Source organism: Microtus pennsylvanicus, chromosome 17, assembly GCF_037038515.1.
Source record: "Microtus pennsylvanicus isolate mMicPen1 chromosome 17, mMicPen1.hap1, whole genome shotgun sequence".
Classification (NCBI taxonomy): domain Eukaryota; kingdom Metazoa; phylum Chordata; class Mammalia; order Rodentia; family Cricetidae; genus Microtus; species Microtus pennsylvanicus.
Window position 1 is genome coordinate 26,811,212 of NC_134595.1, and position 24,999 is coordinate 26,836,210.

The 24,999-nt window shown below is 48.5% G+C and overlaps 2 protein-coding genes across 3 annotated transcripts in view; one reads left to right on the top strand and one right to left on the bottom strand.

Moving 5' to 3' along the window:
- Nucleotides 1–18,757, top strand: part of Stk25 (serine/threonine kinase 25) — a 37,820-nt gene extending 19,063 nt beyond the window's left edge. Inside the window, exons 1-12 of one of the 2 annotated variants that reach the window (XM_075951360.1) lie at nt 5,782–6,068; nt 6,233–6,318; nt 11,410–11,640; nt 13,081–13,137; nt 13,829–13,937; nt 14,660–14,817; nt 14,903–15,088; nt 15,260–15,405; nt 15,664–15,778; nt 16,188–16,259; nt 17,404–17,540; nt 18,157–18,757. In XM_075951360.1, the coding sequence (XP_075807475.1) occupies nt 6,289–6,318; nt 11,410–11,640; nt 13,081–13,137; nt 13,829–13,937; nt 14,660–14,817; nt 14,903–15,088; nt 15,260–15,405; nt 15,664–15,778; nt 16,188–16,259; nt 17,404–17,540; nt 18,157–18,196 (1,281 nt within the window). In that variant the 5' untranslated portion in view covers nt 5,782–6,068; nt 6,233–6,288 and the 3' untranslated portion in view covers nt 18,197–18,757. Of the gene's footprint in view, nt 1–5,781; nt 6,069–6,232; nt 6,319–11,409; nt 11,641–13,080; nt 13,138–13,828; nt 13,938–14,659; nt 14,818–14,902; nt 15,089–15,259; nt 15,406–15,663; nt 15,779–16,187; nt 16,260–17,403; nt 17,541–18,156 lie in introns of those variants that run through there. The other variant, XM_075951361.1, reaches the window with a different exon arrangement.
- A 128-nt stretch (nt 18,758–18,885) lies between these two features.
- Farp2 (FERM, ARH/RhoGEF and pleckstrin domain protein 2) overlaps nt 18,886–24,999 on the bottom strand; it is a 114,067-nt gene continuing 107,953 nt past the window's right edge. Inside the window, exons 22-27 of the mRNA XM_075951358.1 lie at nt 23,153–23,235; nt 22,399–22,517; nt 21,969–22,126; nt 20,809–20,916; nt 20,382–20,533; nt 18,886–19,582 (exon numbers count right to left, since the gene is read on the bottom strand). Of these exons, the coding sequence (XP_075807473.1) occupies nt 19,435–19,582; nt 20,382–20,533; nt 20,809–20,916; nt 21,969–22,126; nt 22,399–22,517; nt 23,153–23,235 (768 nt within the window). The 3' untranslated portion in view covers nt 18,886–19,434. The remainder of the gene's footprint in view (nt 19,583–20,381; nt 20,534–20,808; nt 20,917–21,968; nt 22,127–22,398; nt 22,518–23,152; nt 23,236–24,999) is intronic.

Sequence of the window (24,999 nt, forward strand, 5' to 3'; positions counted from 1 at the left end):
CTCCTTGATTCCGCCTACTTTCTCTCTCTCTCTTTCTCGCTTGCTCTCTCTTTATGTCTCTGTTCAGATTTCCTGCCTGTCTTTGCTCTGCTAAGTCATTGGCCCAAACAATTTTATTCATCAACCAATAAAGGCAGTACATATACAGAAGGACATCCCACATCATCTCCCGTTTTCTGTCTAAATGAAAATAAGGTTTGAACTTTAGCATAATAAAATTACAAATACAAAACAGTTAGCAAGCAATAATTACAGTTACAATATCTAGTCCATTTACATTTGGCAAATTAAGAAAACTATTATCTATCCTATCTTTGTGAGTCTAAAATTTTATATCTGATTTATCTTTTATCATAACTAAGGAAAACTATAACTATCTGACCTTAACTCTTTAAAGAGCCCGGAAAGATATAATATTACTCAAGTAAACAGGAAAGTGCATTGAAAGCAACTTACACAGGTCTAGAACTGACAAAAACATCTTGCTGCCTGGACAGTCACCCAAAGTTTTTTTGTAATATTGGAGCACCCATCTCCAGCCTACAGGCCCATAGTATCTAACAGACTTTTTCATGAAGCAGTAAATTTAAAAGACTTAATTGCCTATATTGGCAGAGTTCATCAGTTGTTTTCTTCTGTGTCCTGAAGAATGTCTGTGAGTTTCTATTGTGAAGAAGAAACCCTCAAGGCCCCACATTGAGCCCCATTTTGTAAATAAATATGGCTTTTTTGTTCCCTTACTGTTGAGACCTGAATAATCACACAGAAACTATATTAATTACATAACGGTTTGGCCAATAGCTTAGGTGTCTTTCTATCTAGCTCTTATATCTTAAATTAACCCATTTCTATTAATCTGTGTATCACCACAAGGCTGTGGTTGTGTTCTAGCATCTTTCTCCTTCAGCAGTTACATGGCATCTCCTTGACTCCACCTATTCTCCCTATATAGCTCTGTTCAGATTTCCCACCTGGTTTTGCTCTGCTAAGCCATAGGCTGAAACAGCTTTATTCATCAACCAATAAAAGCAACACATATACAGAAGGACATCCCACATCACTTCACCTATTTTTCTCCTTCTTCAAGTCTTCCATACTTGCACTATTCAGAATTCTAGCTCCCTCTATTGTGATATTTCCCACTCTTAATATGGGAAAGATTTTTCCTTTTTGATATACCCTAACTCGCACATTAAGAATTTCCCAGATGGCTCACCAAATCCACTGACTTTTAGTTTGTCCACATCAGCAGTGAGGGTGAAGGTGGTGTCAGGATGCCAGGGGGCACAGTTGGGGAGTGGTACCCAGGCAGATGCTGGCTCAATTGGTGCTGAGGGTGTGGGGGAAAGGGGTACAGCAAGCTAGGGCACAGTGGGAGCCAAGGTCATGACAGGTGTCAGAGCTGCCCGGCTGACAGAGCCTGTGGTTGGTGGCAGTAGCAGGACCAAGTGGGAATGGAGTGTCCTGTGTGCCCATGTGGAGGATTAGCAGCAGCAGAAGCCTGAGCAGGTTCTGTAGGTGGGTGCATGTGACTTTGGCCCAGGAAGTGGACACAGGGGAACTACAGCCAAAGAAGGTGTGGGTGATGGTGATGGGAGAAACCACCCAAAGAGTCCAAGGAGTGACTGCAGCAGTGTGTGTGTGTGTGTGTGTGTGTGTGTGTGTGTGTGTGTGTGTGTGTATGTGTGTGTATGTGTATGTATGTGTGTGTGAGTGAGTGGTGGCTTCAGAAGCATCCACATGATGTTGTGCCACATTTTGGGTGCCAAATGTTTTTATCTAAGTTACTCTATTACTAACAAGGGCTTGGGAGTCAGATATTGGTATATCTGATATATATCTTTGATATATACCTGATATATCAAAGAGGGAGCAGAGAAGCCACACCAGAGGCCAGGTTTATGAAGTTTCAGAGGGAAGTTTGTGAGTCCCTTAATGATACTATCAGGGAAGTTTGCTATTTTGAGTTGAGAATCTGTGGTTCTGATCTGGTGGGCCTGAAGAGACATGATTAACAAGATGCCAGAACTACTGAAGTGAAATTTTGCTTTGCTGGCTCAGTTGATGCTGGTCAGCTGGAGCTGAGAAATCAGTGGTGATTAAGAAGAGACCAGTAGGGGGCTGAAGAGATGGCTCAGAGGTTAAGAGCACTGACTGCCTCCTAGTCCTAGGACTAAAGTTGTGTACCACCACCACCTAGTGAAAATAGATTTTTTAACAAAATAAAATATGATGATATAAAGCAAAAACCATCATATCAAACTTGAATAAGGCAAACCAACAGAAGGGAAAGATCTCCAAGAGGAGGCCCAAGATCAGAGACCCACTTATCCACACACTCAGGAGTCTTATAAAAAAGATTAAACTAAAGACTATTTGTAAGGACCTGGTACAAACTTGTGTAGGCCCTATGCATGCTGTGTCAATCTCTGTGAGTTTATATGAGCTTTTCTCAGTTGATTCAAAGGGCCTTGTTCTTCTGGTGTCCTCCATCCCCTCTGCCCCCCACACTACTTCTGCCTCCTCTTCTGTGGGGTTCCCTGAGCAGGAAGGGGAGAATTTGCTGGAGGCGTATCACTTAGAGCTGCATGTTCCAAGCTCTCTCTCTCTCTCTCTCTCTCTCTCTCTCTCTCTCTCTCTCTCTCTCTGTGAGATCTGGCTGTGGGTCTCTATATTGGTTGCCCTCTGCTTCAGGATGAAGCCTCGCTTATGATGGTGGAATAAAGTCTTGATCTGTGAGTGTAGCTGAATATTATTAGTAGTCATTTTATTGTTACTTTTTTTTAGAGCAGCCATGTTTGGTTTTACCCTACGTCTCTGGGCTATGTAATCTGGTTCTTGTCACCCAAGCAGTGTCCCATATGAGTTCCATTGTGAAGTGGGCGGGCCTGACGTCAAACCAGACAGTGATTTGTAACTCCCATGAGTCCTGTTCCACCATCGCACTATTGTATTGTGCAGACAGGACAGAATGTAGACCAAAGGTTGTGGCTGGGCTGGTTTAACCTTTCTCTTTTAGTAGCCTGCAGAGTCCCTTCCTAAAGACAGTAGACCACATGAGCGAAGGTTCTTTGTGGGCATCAGCTTGGCTTCTCCATGTTCAGCATGGATATTACACGGGCTCTTAACTAATGAGCCAACGCTCCAGCCCCAAGATTGAATTTTTTTAAGTGTTTGAAATTGTAAGACTATGGGACTTTTTAAGTTTGTAAAATGTTTTATATTGTGATGTTGATATTAATGTGTAATCCTGGGGCTAAAAAATGCTGTGCTTTACAGTTTGTGTGTTAGGTTGACAAGGGGGTCGGTTGTACTGGGTAATTTTATGTCAACTCAAAATACATGAAAGTCATCTGAGATCATAAGATCAGGATGTAGGCATTTTCCTAATTAGTGGTTGATGAGGGAGGGGCCAGTCCATTGTGGGTGGTGCCATGCCTGGGCTGGTGATCCTGGATTCTATATGAAAGTAAGGTGAGCAAGCAATAAGAACAAGACACTAAGCAGCACCCTCCATGGCTTCTGCATCAGCTCCTGACTCCAGGTTCCTGTCCTGTTTGAGTACATATCCTGACTGTGAAAATGCACAGTGGTACGTAAGCTTAAGCCAAATAAGCCCTTTCTTCCCCACGTTGCTTTGGTCATGGTGTTTTATCACAGCAATAACTAAGCCACAATGATTTTATTGTTTTATATGTATAATGAAACATTTCACATCCATGTATGTCCGTGCACCACTTATGTGCCTGGTGCCCACAGAGGCCAGAAAAGGATTCAGATCCCCTGGAATTAGAATGACAGGTGGTTGTCAGCCACCATGTAGCTGCTGGGAATTGAACCTGGGTTCTCTGCAAGAGCCTGCAGTGCTCTTAGGAGTTGAAAAAAAATCTCTCCAGGCTCCTGGGAAATGATTCAGAGCCAAATCACAACAGAAGTCTTCCTAAATAGCAACAGCCCTTGGCTATCTGTTTGATCCAAGAACAAGGCGATAAGAAGACATAAAGTTTAATCTCATGAATAGGGCTTTTCACATTGAAGATGAAGGTACCTGCTTAAAATCCTATCACTTGGAAGGCAGAGCCAGGATTGCTGTAAATTTGAGGCCAGCATGTGCTATGTAGTGAGTTTTAGGTCAGCCTAGGCTACAGGGTGAGATCCTGTCTTAAAAGACAAATACAAAAGCCAAGAGAGATGGCTCAACCATTAAGAATTTTTGTTGCTCTTTCAGAGAACCAGAATTTAGTCCCAGCATCCATGTCAATCAGCAGACAATCCACCTTGTAACTCCAGCTCCAGAGGATCCAACACCCTTTTCAGGACTTAATGGTTGTAACAGGTCTTTCTTTGGATGCCATTTCCTGAACACGGAGACATATTATTAATTATGAAAGCTTTCCTTGGCTTAGGTTTGTTCCCAACTAGCTCTTAAAACTTAAATTAACCTGTGTATATTAATCTGAGTTCTGCTATGTGGCCTGTTACCTCTCCTTGATACTATATATCCTACTTCCTTCTTGTCTAGCTGGTGCCTTTCAAATTCTTCCCCGAGTTCCTTTCTCTCCAAGAAAGACCCGCCTATCCTCTCCTGCCTAGCTATTGGCTGTTCAGCTTGTTATGAAGCCAATCAGCAGGTTCCCTTGGCAGATGAGGTAAAACAGACCCATCTTCAGTGTATAAATAGATTATCTTGCTCCAAAGCTACAGAGAAACCCTGTCTCAAAAAAAAAAAAAATTATCTTGCAACAGATGGGTAACCATTCACATGTAGCATATAGCCCAGAAATAAGTCTTTAAAAAACAGAGTAGGGCTTGCCAAATGCCAGGTTTCGCTATAGGAGGGCTAGGTAGGGGACTCAAACCGTTAGGCTATTTTGAAGGCCACACCACAGATAGTTTCTTTCAGGGGCAATAAATATCTTTGCCCCCATTAGTGGGACATAGTTCTATGGGGCCCAGTGTTTGCAGGAAGTCTACTTTATTCAGGGGAGGGGGGTAACACAATGAACACCCGAATGACCATGTAGTAAAGTTTGGAGGTGAAACAGTCGGATGCAAGGTGCTGTCTTGGATGTAAGATTTGAGAAGGCCCCAGGATGGTGCAGAGAAAGGAAATCCACCAGGGAGCAGAAACAAAACGCCTTCATCAGTGGGAAAGTCAGGGGGGAAGCTGTGGGTTTGCAGGGAGCCTCACAGGCGTTGAGTCTGTAGAATGGACACGATACAGTGGCAAAAATCCCACTAGGAGATTGTGCTGAGGCGGACACTGCAGACCTGGTCCCTCCTGACGAATTCCACCTGATTTCACAGGATGAAGGGCATCTTCCAGCTTTGGGACACCTCACTAGGACCACAGACAGCTTTCTAGCACCCGGTCTTGTCCTAGGGCCCTACGATTATATCTTTACAGATAGGGAAACTGAGGAAGGAGAAGTATGAGCTTCAAGGCATGAGCTGTGCTGAGCGACTTCTCTAAGGTGTGTGTGCGTGCGTGCGTGCGTGTGTATACTGCGTTTAAAGCTAGAGCACCAGGCTCTGAGGGTAACGTGGGTGGTGACTCTATGGTACTAGTCCTAGCCCCGAGGCTTCGTAAACAGCTTCGGGGAAAGTGAGGTGAATTGAACGGCCTGGAAAACTTCAGGGCAACTGCGCACGCGCTGTACCCGGCACACCGCGCGGCCTAACTGGTGGGTCAGCCCCTGCAAGAGCCCAACTCAAGGTTCCAATCCAATCCGTGGTGTGTAAGTGCCTCTCTACGATCCGCCCCACTGCATGGCCTGCTGGGACTTGTAGTCTGACACCCCCAGGGCCGCAGCGTATCCGTGCGACTCAGTATCCTACCGCGCAGCTAGCTGGGACTTGTAGTCTCAACTTCGCGGGCCTGGGGTACCGGGCAGGCGGCGGGACTCCTAGTCCCACAGAGCCTCGCGCTCGCCACGACACCCTGCCTATAGCCGCTGCCTTCACCTCACGGGTTGGGAGGCCTGGGCGTTCCGGGAGACCGAACTGCGGTGGGAGCCGCCGTGGGGACTGCGAAGCGGGCCGGGAGTCCGGGATGGAGCCTCCCGGAGGTGGGCGCTGCCAGCGGGCCGCGCCTTGCTGTTTGGGAGGCCGGGCACGCCCTGAGGGCGGGTCGGTGGGCCCCCGGGCTCGGGACCGGAGGTCGCGGGTGGAGGGACTCCACGGAGCCCGACCCTGGGCTGCTGTTGATCCAGCGGCCTGCGGTTTCTCGCAGGTGCTTGAGGCGGACAGGCGGAGTGGCTACGACGGACCAGTCGGGTCAGCGGGGACATGGCTCACCTCAGGGGCTTCGCGCACCAGGTGAGTGTGGGCGTCGGCGTGCCCTGGGTTGGCGGTTCCAGGTGGAGCGGATCTCTCCACGCCAGGCGGGAGAGGGGCGGAGGCCGTGTGCCCTGGGGAGCGTCTGCGGGTCCAGGTCACCGTGGCCTGTGCGACCCGACCGAGCCGGTGGAAGACGGGATCCACGGGGCCCCTCTGCTGTGACGGCTCCTGCTCAGAGCTGCTATGGACAGGTGCAGGACCTGCTTAAGCCAGGCTCGGAGCGCCTCCAGAAGATGGGCTTTTCCTTCCTAGGCTAACGGGATGCAATCCCAGCACGGAACCGCACAGGCTGGAGGATGAGGCGGCATAGGGTTCAAGGACTCGGGGATTTGCTCTCTGGACCCCTTGTCTCCCTCTCTCTTTGTTATTTCAAAGCAAACGTGACAGACAGCCGTTAGTGAAGTGGAGCGGACTACCCTGGTGGCTGATTTTCCTGGGCTTAGCTGTGAGATTTGTTTTTTAAGGACTCGGTTTGGTTAGACTTAGGGTTGACAGTTGCCCAGCGAGGGAATCAGCTCTTGAGGACAGAGTAGCCCCCCCTCTCTTCCCCCTGCATCCTTGAGAACTGGGTGTGCAGACAGGAAGCGCGTCCGTCCGCTGCTTGTGGGCAGGAACTGGAGGCAGGGCTCCTTGGAGGAAACCAAACCAGCCTGGAAGACTACTCAGCTGTTGGGTAGGGCGTTCGGCCCAGCTGTCAACAGATGGGATCCCCAGCTTGCTAACTGATGCTGAATTAAGTTAACACATTTTAATTATGTTTTTTTGACATTTTGCCTCTAATTATATAACATTCTGAGAGGAAAAATCTGCCTCTAGTTTATTTTTAAGAGGCTTAGACTTAGCTCCTGTAGGTCCCAGGATGACACATTGGAGCTGTGAACTGTGAGGGAGTAGAGGGATGCTGGCTAGGGGACCTTTCTCAAAGACAAAGCACCTTTTTGTCTTTTTAGGGGCCTGTGTCCAGCCTAGACATACTTGGCTTCTGAAAGTAATATAAACCTTTGTAGGGCTCTTTTCTCTCAACATGGCTGCCGTGGCGTCCTTTGAAACTGCCCATTTGTGTGGTAAGGATTCTGTTGTCTTACATAGCCTCGCCCCTGCCTTAGATTACCCTTTACCTGGCCAGTCCATCTCTCGAAGGACCAGATGGTTATGGGCAAGCGCTGTGTGGTGGTAGTTGAGGGTGTGTGTTGGGTAGCTCCTCTTTTGGAGGGGTGGGGGGTGACACACAGTAGGCATGTTGGCAGATACACAAGAGGCTCCATGTATAACAGCCCTAGGAGTAAATGGAGAGTATAGTCTCAACTGCGCAGAGCCAGTTACATGGCTTGAGTGATGGTTCATAGCACATCTGTCCAGAAGAGAAATCTGAGCCACCCCGATCAGGATGCTGCCTAGTGGTCCCAGTTAGGGTTGGGACTAGGGCTGCTTCAAAGATGTAAATATTATGTCAGGACCATGCCGGGAAGGTTCCTGTCATACTGATTTTTCTAAGGCTGGCTGGTCCATATATGTAGCTATCCAAAAAGCATTGACTTTGAAGAGTGAGGTTCCCTCCTTTCTTGCTGAAAACTTAGAACTCTGGCTTTGTGGTCTGCTGTACTCTCTGAGGCAGTGGTGAATGAATACATGACCCGAGGATTCCCTTCTTGGGCTGCTGTGGTGGACCCAGTTCTGACTGTAGGCTCCCCAAGGGGAGGATAATTAAGGATTCTCAGTATGGCTGGGCAGTGTGGGAGGACACTGTGTCTGTCAGGAATGGGAAAAGGGGCCCCTGGTCATGGTTCTACGTCACCCAGGTTTTCGCAGGCACTAGATGAACCAGTGATAAGACTTTTTAGCCTCAGGTCATCAGCTAGACCTCCTGGAGTCTTGAGATGGCTCTCAAGGTGTCTCACAACTATGTACATGGTGGAGCAGTAGCAGCTGAGGAAACAGTAGGACTAAGTGGTAAGAGGAGGGTTTGAGGAAGTGTTTGTGGGGGCTCTTGGCGCGGAAACAGGCAGAAAAAGGTCTGCTCTGTGGACCTTATCCTGCACCTGGTTTTCAGGACTGGCTTTGAGCAGGGCATCAAGTGGTCCCTGCCCAGACAGGAGGTGGCAGAAGACTGAGGTACTTTTGTACCGATCTCTTACACCTTTATTGGTGGTCTACACACTGGTGAGTGTGCTGAGAGTGCGTGGCTCAGAGTGTTTAGTTCTCATCCGGCTTGGAACAGCCAAGGTGTCTGACTTATCAGCCACACTGGAGGAGTTTTTCTTGGCTTTTCACTTGAAAAGCTAAGAGCTTAGGGGGCAAACACTACTCCCTGGCCTTTGCAGCCTAAGGTATCTCAGGCAGTGCTCTGCTTCCTCTGTCTGGTCAAATCTCAGTGTGGCCTTTCAGGATTTCAGGCAGCAGATCTGCTCCAAGCATCGACTGCCACTCAGTGAGAACTGGTCTCAGGGTTTGGCTGCCAGTTCTGATGAGGCTGTGAGAAGGGTCACTTTGGATGGATTGGTCTCCCTTTTCATTTTCTTTAAAAAACAAAACAAAGATTACATTTATTTATGAATGGGTAGGTGTGTATGTACCACAGTGTAAATATTAGAAGACCACTTATGGGCATTGGTTCTCTCCTACTGTGTGGGTCCAGGGGATCAAACCCAGGTTGTCAGGTTTGGTGACAAGTGCTTTTTTACCTAGTGAGCCATCTTCTGGTCCTGGTCCTTTTCTTTTCCTTCCTCCTTCTTCCTTTTTTTTTTTAAATAGGTCTATTTACTTTTATGTGTGTTTGTGAGTACATGCATGTATGTATGTACACCACATGTGGGCAGTGCTTGAGATCATCTGGGTTGTTGGGAACCAAACCCGAGTGCTCTTAACCCACTAAGCCATCTCTCTAGCCACAGTAGGGTACATATGGATGGATACCACAGCTAGTCTACTCAAAGTGCTTGCTCTGGGCACTGCATGGCGCTGTGTTACAACTCAGGCCTCTCAGAGGCAGCTTTGCTTGGAGGGATCAGGCGACTCCTGTGTTGACACTGCCCTTGTTCCTGGAGCTCTTCTCCGCACTTCTCTCTGCTTGGCTTGTAAATGGGCTGAGGAGTGTGGTTCTCTGTGTCTCTGCCTTACTTCTTTTATGCTTAAAAACTTTAGGAATGTAGCTAGTTGGTAAGTTCAGATTGAAATATCTCTGGAAAGTCTCAAATGGGGTTTAGTCAGGTCTCTGAAACCAGTTGCCTTGCTTGGAGAGAAGAGGCTGGGGCAATTAGGCCTCAGGGAGGCAGCATGTCATTCTTAGAGAACAGGCTCCTTAGGAACATGGTAAACACCTAGGACAAGCTGTTCCCTAAACACAGAGGGATTTGAGCATCAGTACTTAACACAGTTGTAAATAAATGTGGTTTGCCTTTTTGTGTCTTGCTCCCTGCACCCACCACCCCGTGCGGGACCAGGGGCTGAACTCCAGGTCTTGGTTATGCTAAGCAAATGCTCTGCCACCGAGTTATTTGTCCTATTAAACAAAACAAAACAACAACAACAAAACTATACCTCCCCATGAGTTGACCATGGCATGTGTGGGTCACCAGACAGCTTTTGGGAGTCAGTTCTCTTTCTTTCATCATGTGGGTCTAGGGAATCAAACTCAGTCTCGGTGGCAAGTGCCTTTACCAGATAAACCATCTCACCAGTCATATTTGGTTCCTTTTAATGGACATCCTTTTTGGGGAGCATTTCCTAATGGAGGTGAAACCTCGCAGGGTTGAAAAACTGGATGAGGTTCAGTATTCCCATTCCTAGGTCCTGGGCCTGCTAGTCAGTGGTATGGAGAGCATGTTCTTTTCCAGAGTCTGCCAGATATCACAGGCAGGGGACGCTCACTGATGGCCCTGGGAGAAGCTCTTCTGCTTCTGTCCTTTTCTGTGCAGCCCAGGAATGTCTCTGTTCCTGGAGGCAGCCCTGGTTTAAATGCTGTAGTGTGGTTTGGACAAAGGACATACCTTTGCATCCTGGTTCTTCACTTGTAGTGTATTGGTATTTAAACCAGGTATCTTCAACACTGTTGGTTCAGCAATGATAAGTTCTTTTTCATTAGCTCTAAGAGCCATCAAAGACACTTTCTGTGTTTAGTATCTAGAATCAAGCATCTGAGAAAGTGTTCAACTCAGTGCTAGTCTGGGGGTGTAGCTTGCTAGAGGACTGATTTGGAAGTAGATCAGTACTTTAATGGGTGTAGCTTTTCGAAGTGTGGAAAACATGTTAGCTTGTGCTAAATTTTAATCTCTCTCTAGTTTTGTTTTTTGGGTTTTTTTTCTTTTTTTGAGACAGGGTTTCTCTGTGTATCCCTAGCTCCCTAGCTGTCCTGGAACTAGCTCTGTAGACGATGCTGGCCTCGAACTTGGAGATCCACTTGCCTCTGCCTCCTAAGTGCTGGGACTAAAGGTGTGCACCATCATGCACAGCTAAATTTTATTTTTAAATTATGGGGGTGGTATGCACATGTGCGTGCAGGTATTCTCCAAGGCCAGAGACCTCAGATCCCCCTGGAGCTGGAGTTGTAGGCGGTTTTGAGAATTGAGTTCCAATCTTCTGCAAAAGCAGTATGTGCGCTCTTAACCACCAAGCCATCTTTCCAGACTCCAGCACACATTACTTTTAACTGTTTTTTTTAAGAACAGTTTTAGATTTATAGTAAAATGAGTTTTAAAATACTCTGTTACACACACATATATGTTCCTACCTGTCATTTCTGTTAGTCTTGGCCCAGCTCACTGCAGACAACTGATGAGGGCACTTTGAGATGTGGCATTAACTAAGGCTTATAGTCTACATTTGAGTCTGTAGATACATTTGATTTACTGTATCCAATACATTGAACAAAGTGATTCTTGGAGAGTGGAGAGTTTAGTTTTTCTGAATAAGGGTTCAGAAAAAAGCTGGAAAAGAATTGAGGTGAGTTCCCTTCCCTTTAGCTCCTTGCAGTGGCCATGCCCTCAGTCAGCAGAGCAGCCCCCTTCTAGTACTTCTTCTGGTGGGTGTTGTCCGTGCTCTGTCTCAACATTCTGTCCTTGTTGACTTCAATAGCACTCTCGTGTGGACCCAGAGGAACTCTTCACCAAGCTTGACCGCATTGGCAAGGGCTCGTTTGGGGAGGTGTACAAGGGCATCGACAACCACACCAAGGAGGTGGTGGCCATCAAAATCATTGACCTGGAAGAGGCAGAGGATGAGATCGAGGACATCCAACAAGAGATCACTGTGCTCAGCCAGTGTGATAGTCCTTACATCACCCGCTACTTCGGCTCCTACCTGAAGGTATCTGCAAGGTGGAGGGGCATCTGTAGTGGCTGGGGGTGGAGCACTCTGAAGATTCTGTGCCATGTTTTCTCCTTTGTTTCCAGAGGGATTAATTTGTGCCCAAGGGTAGAGGAGAGCAGAGAAAGGCACTGCTGGGCACATGGGAATTCCTCTGGAAGGGCAAAGAGGGGCCCCCCACCCCCACCCCATAGCTGAGAGTCACAAAAAAAGTCTGTTCTCTTGAGAAGTGCCAATTTGCAAGGGTCAGTTGGCAACCCAGCTGTCTTCTTATCTGTGGGTTCTGTTATGCACAGTCTAAGGGGCCCTTGCTGGCAGTACTTTGGGGACCTGCAAGGAGGGCACTTGGGCTGTTGAAGTAGACTTAGCTACTGCTTGAGCACTTGGTCTGTCCATCAGGTGCCTCTACCAGAGGTATGGTAGCTGGGTGGGCAGTGAGACCTTTTCTCCTGCCCTTCACCCTGGACGTTGTCTATTTCGACCCGGCTGGTCTCAAACTCACAAGAGATTGGCCTGTCTCTAAGTGCTGAATTAAAGTGTATGCCACCACTTCTAGCCCTTTATTTTTTTTGTTGTTGTTTGTTTGGGTTTTAGTGTATAAGTGTCTTTTTGTTGTTGTTTTTGTTTTGAAGCAGGGTCTCTCTATGTAGTTCTGTGTCTCATTGTGCAGACCAGGCTGGCCTTAAACTCACACATACCCTCCTGCTGCTTCCTCTCAAGTGCTGGGATTAAAGGCATACACCACCATGATTGACTTGGACTTCCTTTGAAAAATATTAATTTTTATTATTACTTTTACCTATATGTGCCAGGTGGGGTTATGTGCACATGAGTGTGTGTGTGCGCCTGAGGAGGCCAGAAGAGGTATTGGATCCACTTGGAACTGGAGTTAAAGCCCTTTGTGAGCCATATGATGCTGGTGTTGGGAATTTAACTTGGGTCTTCTGTTACCTGCTCTTAACTGCCAAGACATCTCTCTATCCCTTCTTTCCCTTTTAAAAAAAACAAGGTCTTAAGCCAGGCGGTGGTGACACACATCTTTAATCCCAGCATTTGGGAGGCAGGCAGACAAATCTCTTTGTGTTTGAGGCCAACCTGGTCTACAGAGTGAGTTCCAGGATGCTCCAAAGCTACAGAGAGAAACCCTGTCTTGAGCCCCTCTCCCCCCAAAAAAACACACAAGGTTTTGTAGCCTCGTCTGACCTTGAACTTCAGCTCCTCTCAAGTGTTGGGATTATAACCATTTACTACCTTGCCTGGCTAGAACCCTTTCCTATTTGGGTTCCTGGTAGGAACTAGCTGGTGTAGTTGCTGACATAGTAGCCTGAGCCCCTAGCTGACATCTTTTGGTAGAGGTAGAGGGGTTGGCCTGTGGACTCCACTCTTGGGTTTGCCTTCTTCATTGGCTGCCCAGGCACTGACATGTTTCTTTGCTCCCAGAGCACCAAGCTGTGGATTATCATGGAGTACCTGGGTGGTGGCTCTGCACTGGACCTGGTAAGATCAAGCTCAAGCAATGAGCAGCTTGCTGTGGGGGTTGTGGTGTCTTCCAGTGCCTCAGGGGCCACTGCTCTGCAAACTCTTAGGCTTGTGGGCTTTCTCAGGCCACCTGTTTACTGATTTAGTGCTTTAGATGTTAATCAGGAATTGTCAATTCCCAAAACAAATTACTGGTTATTTTGCCCTGATTGATGGTGAAAGAGGTCTTGGGCCTCTACTGGCCTGGGGGCATAGGCACGGTTAGAATCCCCAAATAAATAAGAGGGTCAAGGTCATGGTTAAGAACCTACTCTCATCTTTATAATCACAGAAAAGATGAAAATAGCTTGTTTTATTTTATTTTTTTTAGTTTTTTAAGACAGGGTTTCAGCCAGGTTTAACAGCCTTGGCTGTCCTGGAACTCACTCTGTAGACCTGGCTGGTCTTCAATATCTGCCTGCCTCTGCCTCCCAAGTGCTGGGATTAAAGGTGTGCACCACCACATAGCCTCTGGAAAAAGTCTGTCCCCCCCCCCCCCCCACACTTCTCCTTCCCTCACTATCCTTGACATCTGAAACTTTCAGAGTGAAGGAACACAAAAGTCTTGTGCAAAGACTCAGAAATTGGTGGGTGGTGGAGCTCCAGAGCTGTGGTGGTGTGGGTGTCGTAGCTACAACCGAGGTTCTTCTTCCCTGATGTCTTTCTTCAGCTAAAACCTGGTCCACTGGAGGAAACCTATATTGCCACCATTTTACGGGAGATTCTGAAGGGCTTGGATTATCTGCACTCAGAGCGCAAGATCCACAGAGATATCAAAGGTCCCGCGGGGTGGGCATGGCTGCAGTTCTGCTCATGACCTAGAAAGAGATGGGCATGTAGAACCAGTAGATTGTGGTACCTGAGGGCATGGGATGTGGGGAGCCCTTCTACCACCTGGGAACTGGGGTATATGTTTTTACCCCCCTTTTAAATGGCCACACTGAGGATGGAAGCTAGGGGGTTGTGCACGCTCAGCAAACATTCTGCTGCTGAGCTACTTCCCAAGCCTTGGAAAACCTTCCTAGTCTCAGTCTTCACGTATGTGAAGGAAACCAGTTGTGTACCTAGTACATGGCAAAAGCCTTCACTCAGCATCAGGTGTGGTCCAGTCCTGATGAGGACTCACAAAGCTGGGCCAGCCCACCACCTGTAGACAGAGTGACGGAGTTCCTGACTAGCCCATGTCAGCTGTACCCTTTGGTTAAGGTCACTATGATTAGATGTGATGTGGATGTCACCTTTGTTGGGGTTTGTCAGAAAAGGCAAACAGGGAAGCCCTGGAGCAAAGATAGGACTACTCCTGTAGGTCCCCCAGCTTGCCTGCTTCTGTCAGCAGTGGCCCGCTGGCCCACAGTGGCAAGAAAAACCGAGGTCCCAAGACATCCCTGCTGCTATCCCCAGGGGCCAGGGATCCCATGACTCATCAAGGAGTTGCATGCAGGGCTACTTGGGGCGGGCTCTTGGAGCCAAGGATGATGCCCACCTGTCCTGTATTGAGCAGCTGCCAACGTGCTGCTCTCGGAGCAGGGTGATGTGAAGCTGGCAGACTTCGGTGTGGCTGGGCAGCTCACAGACACACAAATCAAGAGGAACACATTTGTGGGTACTCCCTTCTGGATGGCACCTGAGGTTATCAAGCAGTCTGCTTATGACTTTAAGGTGAGTTCTGGGTGGGAGGTGGGAGTACACTGCCACCAGCCCAAAATGTTACATGCAGCAACTGTCCTGTGTGATACCTGTCTAGGCTGACATCTGGTCCCTGGGCATCACAGCCATCGAGCTGGCCAAGGGGGAGCCGCCAAACTCTGACCTCCACCCTATGCGAGTCCTGTTCTTGATTCCCAAGAATAACCCACCCACGTTGGAGGGCCATCACAGTAAACCCTTCAAGGAGTTTGTAGAGGCCTGCCTCAATAAGGACCCACGATTCGTAAGGCTTATCTCCACTCCCCCCTACCCCAGGCAGCTGAGGGTCTTGGGGAATCTTATGAAGGGAGGATGCTTATTTGGGGTAAGACAGGGCCCAGCCTTCATATCCCTACCTGCCCTGCCTTGTGTCCACTGTGAGGGTGGAACTCAGCTCTGACTGTCTTCCTGGCAGCGACCCACTGCCAAGGAGCTCCTGAAGCACAAATTCATCACACGCTACACCAAGAAGACCTCTTTTCTCACTGAACTCATTGACCGCTACAAGCGCTGGAAGTCTGAGGGTCATGGCGAGGAGTCCAGTTCTGAGGATTCTGACATGTAGGGCCTTTTGTTGTTGTTCTAAAGGGCTCCCTGGGTGCTTTGATGCCAGCGGAGGTCTCCTCCAGAGGCAGGCTTAGAGTTAGTTGCTAGGGTGGGGACTGATATTGGGCAGGGAACTTTCATGCTGAAGAATAGGGCCTTTTAACCGGGGCAGCCTAGGCCAAGAGGCTACCTCAGAGAAATAAGATGTAATTGGTACGATGGTTACTTCCAGCCCTGTCTCCATCAGCTCTTCTGATTCTTTATCCTCTTTAGTGATGGCGAGGCTGAGGATGGGGAGCAGGGTCCCATCTGGACGTTTCCCCCAACCATCCGGCCAAGTCCACATAGCAAGCTGCACAAAGGGACTGCCCTGCACAGCTCACAGAAGGTCTGTTCATACCCTGGGCCAGAGCACGGCCCATATGTACCAGCCCTGCCTCAACTTCCTGGGGAAAGCAGATAGGGACTGCATGCAGTCTGGGTACCAGGCTTTGAGGAGGTCAGCTCCAAAGTGCCCTTGACCTAGGGCTATTTTAAACACTCATCTGGGGTCTGGGAAGGACAGTGTTAGAGCATGTGGTTCCTAAGCTTAGAGTGGTATTGAGCTAACTAGGAATCATGCTGAAACCTGGGTCTTCTGTGCTTAGGTGTGGGCCTGATGAGAACTGATGGCTTGTAGTTTGGGAGTTGACCCCTGGTGTATATACTCTGTCAGCTTAAGCCAGAGATTGAGGAGACAGGGAAGGGAGCCTCTCTTATCTCCTCCATGTACCCAATACCCTGCTTTCTCATTGCAGTCTGCTGAACCTATCAAGAGACAGCCAAGGTCCCAGTGCTTGTCTACGCTAGTTCGGCCTGTCTTTGGAGAGGTGAGAGTTGGGGTGAGCCTGAGGTCATGTGGGGTAGTAGCTTTGTTCATTATAAGTGCTCCCTGCAGAGCCATGGAGTGGTGTTGGGCCCTGTTCCCAGGCTTTATCCATTTGATTTCTGGGTCTGTTGCAGCTGGTTATGCGCAGGCATGTGGGTCTAGTTTCTTAGCTGGAAGGACCATAAACCACCAGGAAGAACTGACCTGGCCAGAGTCCTTTTGTGTTCCCAGACCTGCTAAGGTTGTCTGGCATTACAGTACTACTGTGTTTTTCAGTGTGCAACTACCACATGGTTCTTCTGTGGAGGAAGACAAAGAATTGTTGATGTTGGGTCAGTCCTAGGCCAGGGAGGTGATTCCTTGGTGGCCACTTGACCTTATGTCACTGGTACCAGCTGAGAGAAGTCAAAGCCATCATCAGAAATACAGTGCAGCAAGCTGGGTGTGGTGGCACACACCTTTATTCCCAGACAGAGGCAAGTGGATCTTTGAGTTTGAGGCCAGCCTAGTCTACAAAGCAAGTTTCCAGGACAGCTAGGGCTATTAAACAGAGAAACCATCTCAAAAAAAAAAAAAAAAAAAAAAACCAAACGAACAAAAACACACAGTGCAGCCAGGAATGAGTGCTCATGAATGTGAAGGTCAGGCAGTAGGTGTAGGCCTATCTTCCCACCCCTGTGGGTAACAACAGCACCTGGAGCCATGGAGCCCAGGGAGGGAGTGCAGGATGTAGGTGAATAGAAATAGCCATCTCCCTGAGGACAGTGGGTAGAGTAGGATTTGGCAGTGACCCTAGCCAGAGTAGGAAACAGCCACTTAGGGCTGTTATGGGCAACATGCAGTGTTGCCCAGGGCCAAGAAAGGACTCCTTAAGTAAAAGTACTGTCAGGAAAGGAGGTCCCGAAAGTGGTTATCAACGCTCTGTAGTCTGATCAGGGATGTAGTGTGCTCTGGGTTACTGTACTAATTTCTGAGTTAGACTGGATCTACCTAATTTGACTTCCTGACCTTCATCCTTTGAGAAGCCATTTGTTCTGACCTTTTGAGAACCCTAGTCAGGGAGAGGAGGGCCACAGAGCCCCCTCAGCAGGGCCTTGCTTTCTGTAGGTCCAAACGTGGGTCTCAGGTCCATGTTCTCTCTACAGCTCAAAGAGAAGCACAAGCAGAGCGGTGGGAGCGTGGGTGCCCTGGAGGAGCTAGAGAACGCCTTCAGCCTGGCTGAGGAGTCCTGTCCTGGCATCTCAGACAAGCTGATGGTGCACCTGGTGGAGCGTGTGCAGAGGTGAGCACAGTGCCCTGACCTGGTAGGAATCTCCATGGGGGAACTGAACACAAAACAGTCTTGGGAGCAGCTGGTTTGGTCCTCCTTTTTTATGGTTAGCATACTCTCTCATTTGTGCCTTTGGAGTTTGTTAAGAGAGGGAGAGGCAAGTGGGCCGCTTGTGGCTTTGAACCACATTAAGGTTAGACCTCAGCCTCAGGCAGTGTCTGGACAGAGTTGCACAGAATGGGTCCTGACCTTTCTACTTGGTGGCTTCCTAGAGTTCTGTGCCCCAGGAACAGCATGGATACTGTGTAAGCCAAGGACTTGTCTACTATTGATGGGGAACACTGAGCTGACTCATGCCCGTGAAGGGACAGGGCAGACGCTAGTCCTTCCTTGGCAGCTCCACAGACTCGGGGTTCCCAGGCTGTTAGAGGCAGTTGTACCTGTTTCTTCTCCCATCTCCTCTGGATCCTGTCCTTATATACCAAGAGACCCACCCTGGGGGTTGTTAGGAGCAGTGAACTGAAGACTGAGGACATCTTGTGAGATGCTGTGAACTGCACATCTGAGAGGCTTGTGAGGTGCTGCTCAAATCCATGCCCAGGACAGTAATGATCCCTTCCACTTCCAGGTTCTCACACAGCCGGAACCACCTGACGTCTACGCGCTGAACTGGATGCACTGCTCTTCACAGAGAGGGAGAAGAATGCGTTTTGTTTTGAGCTCTAAAAGGACTGACTTGGAAGCCTTCGTGTGCTGTGCTGCAGCTGCAAAGACCTACCAGCCTGTGGGCTTCACCAGCCAGGTCACCTTCCTTCTGCCCCACCATAGTGTGCTGCCCTGCACAGTAGCACTCGACACCTGTGCTCACCTCCTGGGTTGGCCAACGCAAGAACTGGGTAGCAATTTGGGAAGCTGGGGTGACCTTCCAGAATCTTTGGTCCTGCAGCTGCTAAACTAAGGATCAAAGCAACTGTTGGGCAACTCTGGCTCTCACCCTCCACCAGGGATAGTGTCTCGGGGGCTCATAGGGTCCAAGATGGTCATAATTTGGTGTCAGTTCAGGTACTGTGTGTTCTCATGAGTACTCAAATCGTTCAGAATATTTTGCACCCCCCCTTTTTTTTTTTTTAAAGAAAATTGAACTTGCTAAGTATTCTGACAGTATTAGTTTTCATAGAGAATTGAAAGCCCTACCATTTCAATAAAGACCTGGATTGGAGACATTCTGATGATGGAGCCTGGCCAGATGGGGTTTCTGTAGCCTCTTAGCTAGTGTCCTTTCTAAATGTTGGTATATAACCTGACAGTTTCCTTTGGCCTGCTGGAGAACAAAGTAAAGCAGAGGGGATGCTGGTGGGTGGGGTTATGTCCTTTTATTATAAGTCACATAAGTGAACAGGAATCATAGGCCTGCCCTACTTGATGAGAAATACCAGGAACTAATGAGAGGAGCCACCCTCCCTCCCAGGCCCTGGTGGTGGGGTCTTTGGTTTCTGCTGGTCTAGATGGTATGTGGGATGGGAACCAGAGTAGCTTTTGCCCTTCTCTTGTTTCGCTATATCTGGAGGCTAACCCTGAGGTTACCACATATGCCTGAGCATAGTGCTGTCTAAGGCAATGTGAGTTTGGCTATTGGTGCTACAGGTACAAGTAGAAGCATCCAGTCCTTTGTTTGGGGCCAGTCCTCAGCAGGGGCTGTGCTCACAAAAAATGAGAACCCTCATTTATTTTTCATGGATCTTAGACATGTGCTGCCATCATGAACCTTCACTGGAGTTTGGGGAGGGCAGAACCCCTCCTGGAGGTCTGAGGCCCATTCTAGGGTCAGTGCCACCCTTCCTCTGGTGGAAGGATGGCTCTGTTGCTCAGCTCTGGGGGTGATACCTACACTCCCTGAAAGCCTTGGTCATAGGTTCTTGTCCATGCAACGCGAAGGACATTCTTCCTTCCCTTTGATCTCTGCCTCCAGCCCTGGAGAGAGATGTGAGCAGTCCTGAGTGAAGCTTGGGGGTCTCTCCGGTGAGCTGCTGGCCCTTTCAATGACTTCCATCCACCTGTGGAAGGGTCACACCAGAGGCATATATTCACTTACCTTCCCAAGAATGATGAATACAGCTAGTCAGTAAAGTTCTTGATGCTCAGTCATGAACTCAGTTTTACCCCTAGGACCTGAGTAAAAGCCAGGTGTGATGCGCACTTGTAACTCTAGCACTGAGGAGGTAGTGATGGATTCACTGGAGGCTAGCCAGCCTAGCCTCATCAGTGAGCCCCCAAGTGAGACACCTGTCTCAAGGGAGATGGGGCCAGTGCAATGCCTTAGCAGGTAACAGCACTTGCCAAGCCTGGCAGCCTGAGTTCCATCTCCAGAACTCACACACTGTTGGTACATGGAGAGAGCCAACCCCACAAAGTTGTCCTCTTGCCTCCACATACAAGTGGTGCATGTGCCCATACCTCCTCTACAAGAAAGAAATTTAATAAAAGGAGGGGGGACTGGAGAGATGGTTCAGTGGTTAAGAACACAGGCTGCTCTTCCAGAGGACCTGAATTCAATTCCCAGCACCCACATGGCAGCTCACAACTGTAACTCCAGTTCCAGGGGATCTGACACCCTCCCACAGAAATACATGAGTGCAAAACACCAATGTACATAAAATTAAAAAAAAATAAAAAGGATGTTGTCTCCTGAAGTTATACTTTGGTCACTATATGTATGCATATATGTATATGTACAGTAGTGCCCACATACAAACATGAACACACACTGAAAACAAAACCCTGTTTCCTGGGAACTGGGAAGTTTGCCTCTGGCTCTGTTATTAGCAATGAACAAAAGAAGCATCGCAGAATCACCTTTCAAATGTGTACTTGCTCTCAGCCCGGAAGAAGTAGACGTGAGATTTGAATTGGAGCTTGAAAACGTAGTCTTTGTGGATGCTGTCAGCCTCCCTGGGGAGGCTGACACTGTAACCCAGCAGTGGGAGACTGGCCAGGGGGTAGTCATCCTGGAACAGCACAGGAACAGGGTCACTGGGTGTTGGGATGCAGGTTTGCACTCAGGGCCCATTATTCTGTGGTGCCCCCCAGCCCTTTACTTGCTCCCAGTGGTTCTGCCAAGGAAATGGTAGTTTGTACAGAGGGACCCGCAGGTAAGAAAGGCTAATTCCATTTCCATAGAAAAGGTGCTGTAATGGTGGGATCGGCATCACACTGTGAGGAGGAAACAAGATAAGCAGATGTGTTGTGTCCTCTGTGCCTAGACTCGTTAGGTTCAACATACCTGATGGGTTTTATAGAAGAACAAACAGAAGTTGGTAAAGACCACCCAGAGCTTCTGCCAGCCATTGCTGTTCTTGAACTTTCTCAGCAGGTATCCTGAAAGCTGGTTCTGTCGGTAGAAAAGGCAAAAGCACTTTGCTGTCACCATAATCCTTGCTTAGCAGCTGTCACCAGTTTCATGACCCTGATGCCTAGCCAGGTCTACGTGCTCAGCAAGGTTTCTCTGTACACAGAGAACTCCCTCTGTAGACCAGGCTGGCCTCAAACTCAAGAGATCTGCCTCTTAAGTGTTGCCAGCACCGCCCAGCTGATGCTTAGCATTTTTTATCAGCACGGTTTGTGCATACTTAAGACCTGACAACAGGATGTTAGTCTGGGAACTTAAGTGTACGAGACTTCTCTTTCTGATACATAATGAAATTAGTTTCCCGATGAAAGCATACATTTGCAAACCTACACGAGAACAAGATGAGGGTGGTGATGACACCTTGAACCAAGTTTGGAAGGTTCTTTGAAATTATTGGGGGAAGGAGGGCATTTAAGTGCAGCACTGGACAAGACCCTGCCAGCCAGCCCACTGACCTGCCCTGTCTTCTGGCCCTGTGTCTAATATGTGCTGCCTAGCTTCCCAAGAGGTCCCCACCTACTTTGATCTGTAGACATCTCAGGTCTCACTATGGACCTGTGCTCTGACCCTCACAGTCTTGAGTTCTCCATAGCCCCGTAGAGTGGGGATGAGGCTATGGAGACCTTAGAGTTGGGCGTGAAGGGAGTAAGTCCAGGAATGGGTATGTAGAGGTGTACGCTGAATAACTTGAGGTTCTGTGAAGCCAAATGTGTACAACCACTAATCCTTGGGAAGCGGGTGAGCATGAGCCAGGATGGGAAGTGGGAAAGGCTGTGGACCAACCAGGGAGAGTACTGCCTTGGGGCAACATGTGGGCCTTCCAGCAAATTCCACCACTGCTGTCTCTGCCATGACTGCCCTTACAAGACACCAGGTGACATTTGGTGTGAAGTCCCCTTCCAAGGAGAGCTTGAGTAGACAGTGAGCCCTAAACTGGCTTCTGACAGTAGGGGAGGGAGGCAGGTGGCAGCTGTCTGGGCACTGGTAGAGGAAACTTGCAGAAGGGCTCACGCATATGCTCATGACAGCCATACCTCAACAGCTGCACTGTGGTCTGCTCTGGACACACTTGTGTTCCGGTACCAGCACACATGCATTGTGGTGTTGGCCCGGTGCTGGCTGTTCCCTTCCAGGGAGCCCCGGGTTCCTCGAACATCTTCCGATTCCTCCAGAGAGACCTCATCGGAAGATCCTGGGGAGAGTTAGCCACACGGCACCATGCACCCATGAGGGTCCTCCAGGTTCGGGGAAATAGGCACTTGGTACCCAAGTCAGCAGCCAGACAAAACCATATGGTGCTAGGATAACCCAAGGACTCTGCCACCTGGGCATGGCCACCTGTTTTCCTTGTATGGGAGGGAAGCTCATGGGACCTGACATGCTGGGCAAGATCAGGAAAGCAATTTCTAGAAGTTTTTAGAGCTACAGAGGGACTCTCCTGGGGTGTCTTGAATCAAAACTCACTGGGGGTCTGAGTACACACTGGGCCTCCCAGCAGCATTGGAGCTGAGTCGCCAATACTCTTGGCTGCCTGGATTGCGGTGTTCAGGTCCTGCATCCACTTTTCCTTTTCTAGCCGAGTGCTGTAAAGGAGAAAGTCAAGTGAGTGGCCTCTGCCTGGAGTTCTGTCCTTTTGTGTCAAGAGACAGGTTTGGTTTGGGCACCTGCCCATCCCATGGGTCCTGAGGATTGTCAGAAACGTGCCTTCTCCAGCCCGTTCCTAGGGTGAGCTGGGAGGAGCTGGAGAAGCAGGGCAGCCTTTGGTGTTGGAACTAGTGAGTTTAGCACCAAAAGTCTCAATGCTGAAACACGAGACTGGGTTGGGTCATGATTAAGGTGGCAGTTCCTGATGGAAGAGGACCAGCCAAGACAGATTTCACTGAGCAGGAGCTACACCTGAAGAACTCACTAATCTGGAGAGGAGAAAGCCTGTTTGCTCCTTTGCTGTGGCCCCAAGTTGACCTTCACCATGGTAAGTACTTCCCTTGCCTGAGGGCTAGCGCCCCGGTGCCATTAGAAGACCAACTGCCAAGAACCCTAGGGCACAGGCACCTTCTCAGAAGCACCATGGTTGGTCTCTTGAAAAACACAAATGTCAGCAATCCTTCCTGCATAACTTGGGAACAGCGGAGTCCCCTGAAGCTCCAAAGGCTGGTACTGAAGTCCACATCCCTGCAGCAGGCCCTGTTCTCAACTGAATCGTGAAGAAGGCCCCTACCTGGCTGCCACCACGATCGTTTTCTGAGCCGCATAGATGGTGAAGCAATGAGGAACTGACCACTCGTTGTCGCTTTCTTCTAGCTGTAGGCAAGAGAAGAGGTGACACCCCATAGGCAAAGAGGACGCTAACAGCCTGAGGCAGGTACAAAATGACTAGGTGCAGCTGGCTTGGAAGGCTGTACAATCTAAGACTATATAACTACAAGGGAAATGCAGGGGCACACTTGTGTCCCTACATTCTGGAGCTGCCGCCAAGTGACTGAGGTCTCATTTAGAGACACTGAAATACTCACCGGTGGGTCCAGCACTATTAGCTGAAAATCAGGCAAAGAAGATGTTGAGCATTTTGGAAAATTCATCTGTCAACCTGGCACCAAAATCCCTGTCTGAAGCCAAGAAAGCCACTGCATACTGATTTTGATGATTTGGTGGAATAATTCCAAGATAAAATATTGCCAAATCAAACCTAAAAACATGTAGAAGAAGTGTCCTAGCACCAAGCAAGGTGGATTTAAAGACTGCAAGGATGGGTTTATAACAGAATTCCTCCTGTCAGAGGTCAGAAATGGTGATTTCTTTACAGACTGAGAACACCTTTGCCGAAAGCCAACACTTCTAATATTGCTGACAGTAAACAGAAGTTAAGATTTCTCTGCAATAGAAGGAAACAGTTTTAACATGACCAAGTTTCTCTCAAGCCGAGAACACCTCTCTCTCTCTCTCTCTCTCTCTCTCTCTCTCTCTCTCTCTCTCTCTCTCTCTCTCTCTCTCTCTAATAGCTTAGATAAGGACACACACTGGTCCTGAGGACTACCAGTTACAGATGATCCAAAGAATACACAGTTCCCTATACAGAACCCACAAGACAAAATTCCCTGAGCTTCACTCTTGACAGAAGAGATCTGAATTAGCATCCTGGTGGTCATTTCACAGAATGTGGTGTCTTCCAAGTCAGTATTTAAATTTGTGTGGTTTCAGATGAAATGACAATGATATTTTTGGAATGTAATTTGTCTAAACGACTCCATAGTTTACTTGGAGTACTTAAATGCATTTTTAAGAAGTGTGTCATTGTTATGAGTGTGTGTGTGTGTGTGCATGCGTGCACAGCTTTCTACTTCCACTTTTCCATGGGTTCCAGGAGACCCAACTTGAATTGTCAAGCTTGCATGCCAAGCACTTTATCTGAAGAACTGTCTTGCTGGTCCTGTGGGGATAAGAATGGGGTGGGATGTAGTCCCACACACAGTATCTCTCTCCACTGTGGGTAACACCAGTGGAGTGGAAGGTCCTGCTCTAAGGAGAGTGGGAGATGAGGCTGGCACACAATGAAGGCAGCCTTGGAGTTCAGGGAGAACATGGAGGCTTCAACAAAAGATGGGGAAAGTGACTCTATGGAGAAAAAAATATGAAATCTTTAACCAATTACACCTAGCATATTCTAGACAGACTGGAAAATGAAACTGAAGAGATGGCCAGGCAGTTAAGGGTGCTTGCTGTTCCTTCAGGGGGCCAAAGTTTGGGTCCCAGCACCCACTTGGATGGCTTACAGTTGTCTGAAACTCCAGCTCCAGGATATCCAACACCCTTTTCTGGTATCCAAGGACACCAGTACACATACGTAAATACCCAAACATACATAAAAATACATCTTAAAAAAACATTAAAAGGTGCCAATAGGATTGTGTGTGGTGGCACACATCTTTAATCCCGCACTCAGGAGGTGGGCAGAGGCAGGCAATGTCAGTTTGAGGCCAGCCTGTTCTACAAAGTCCTAGAACAACTGGGGCTACTCTGTCAAAACATCCAAAAATAAAAGCCAATACAGTGTTATGTCTAGTCTGA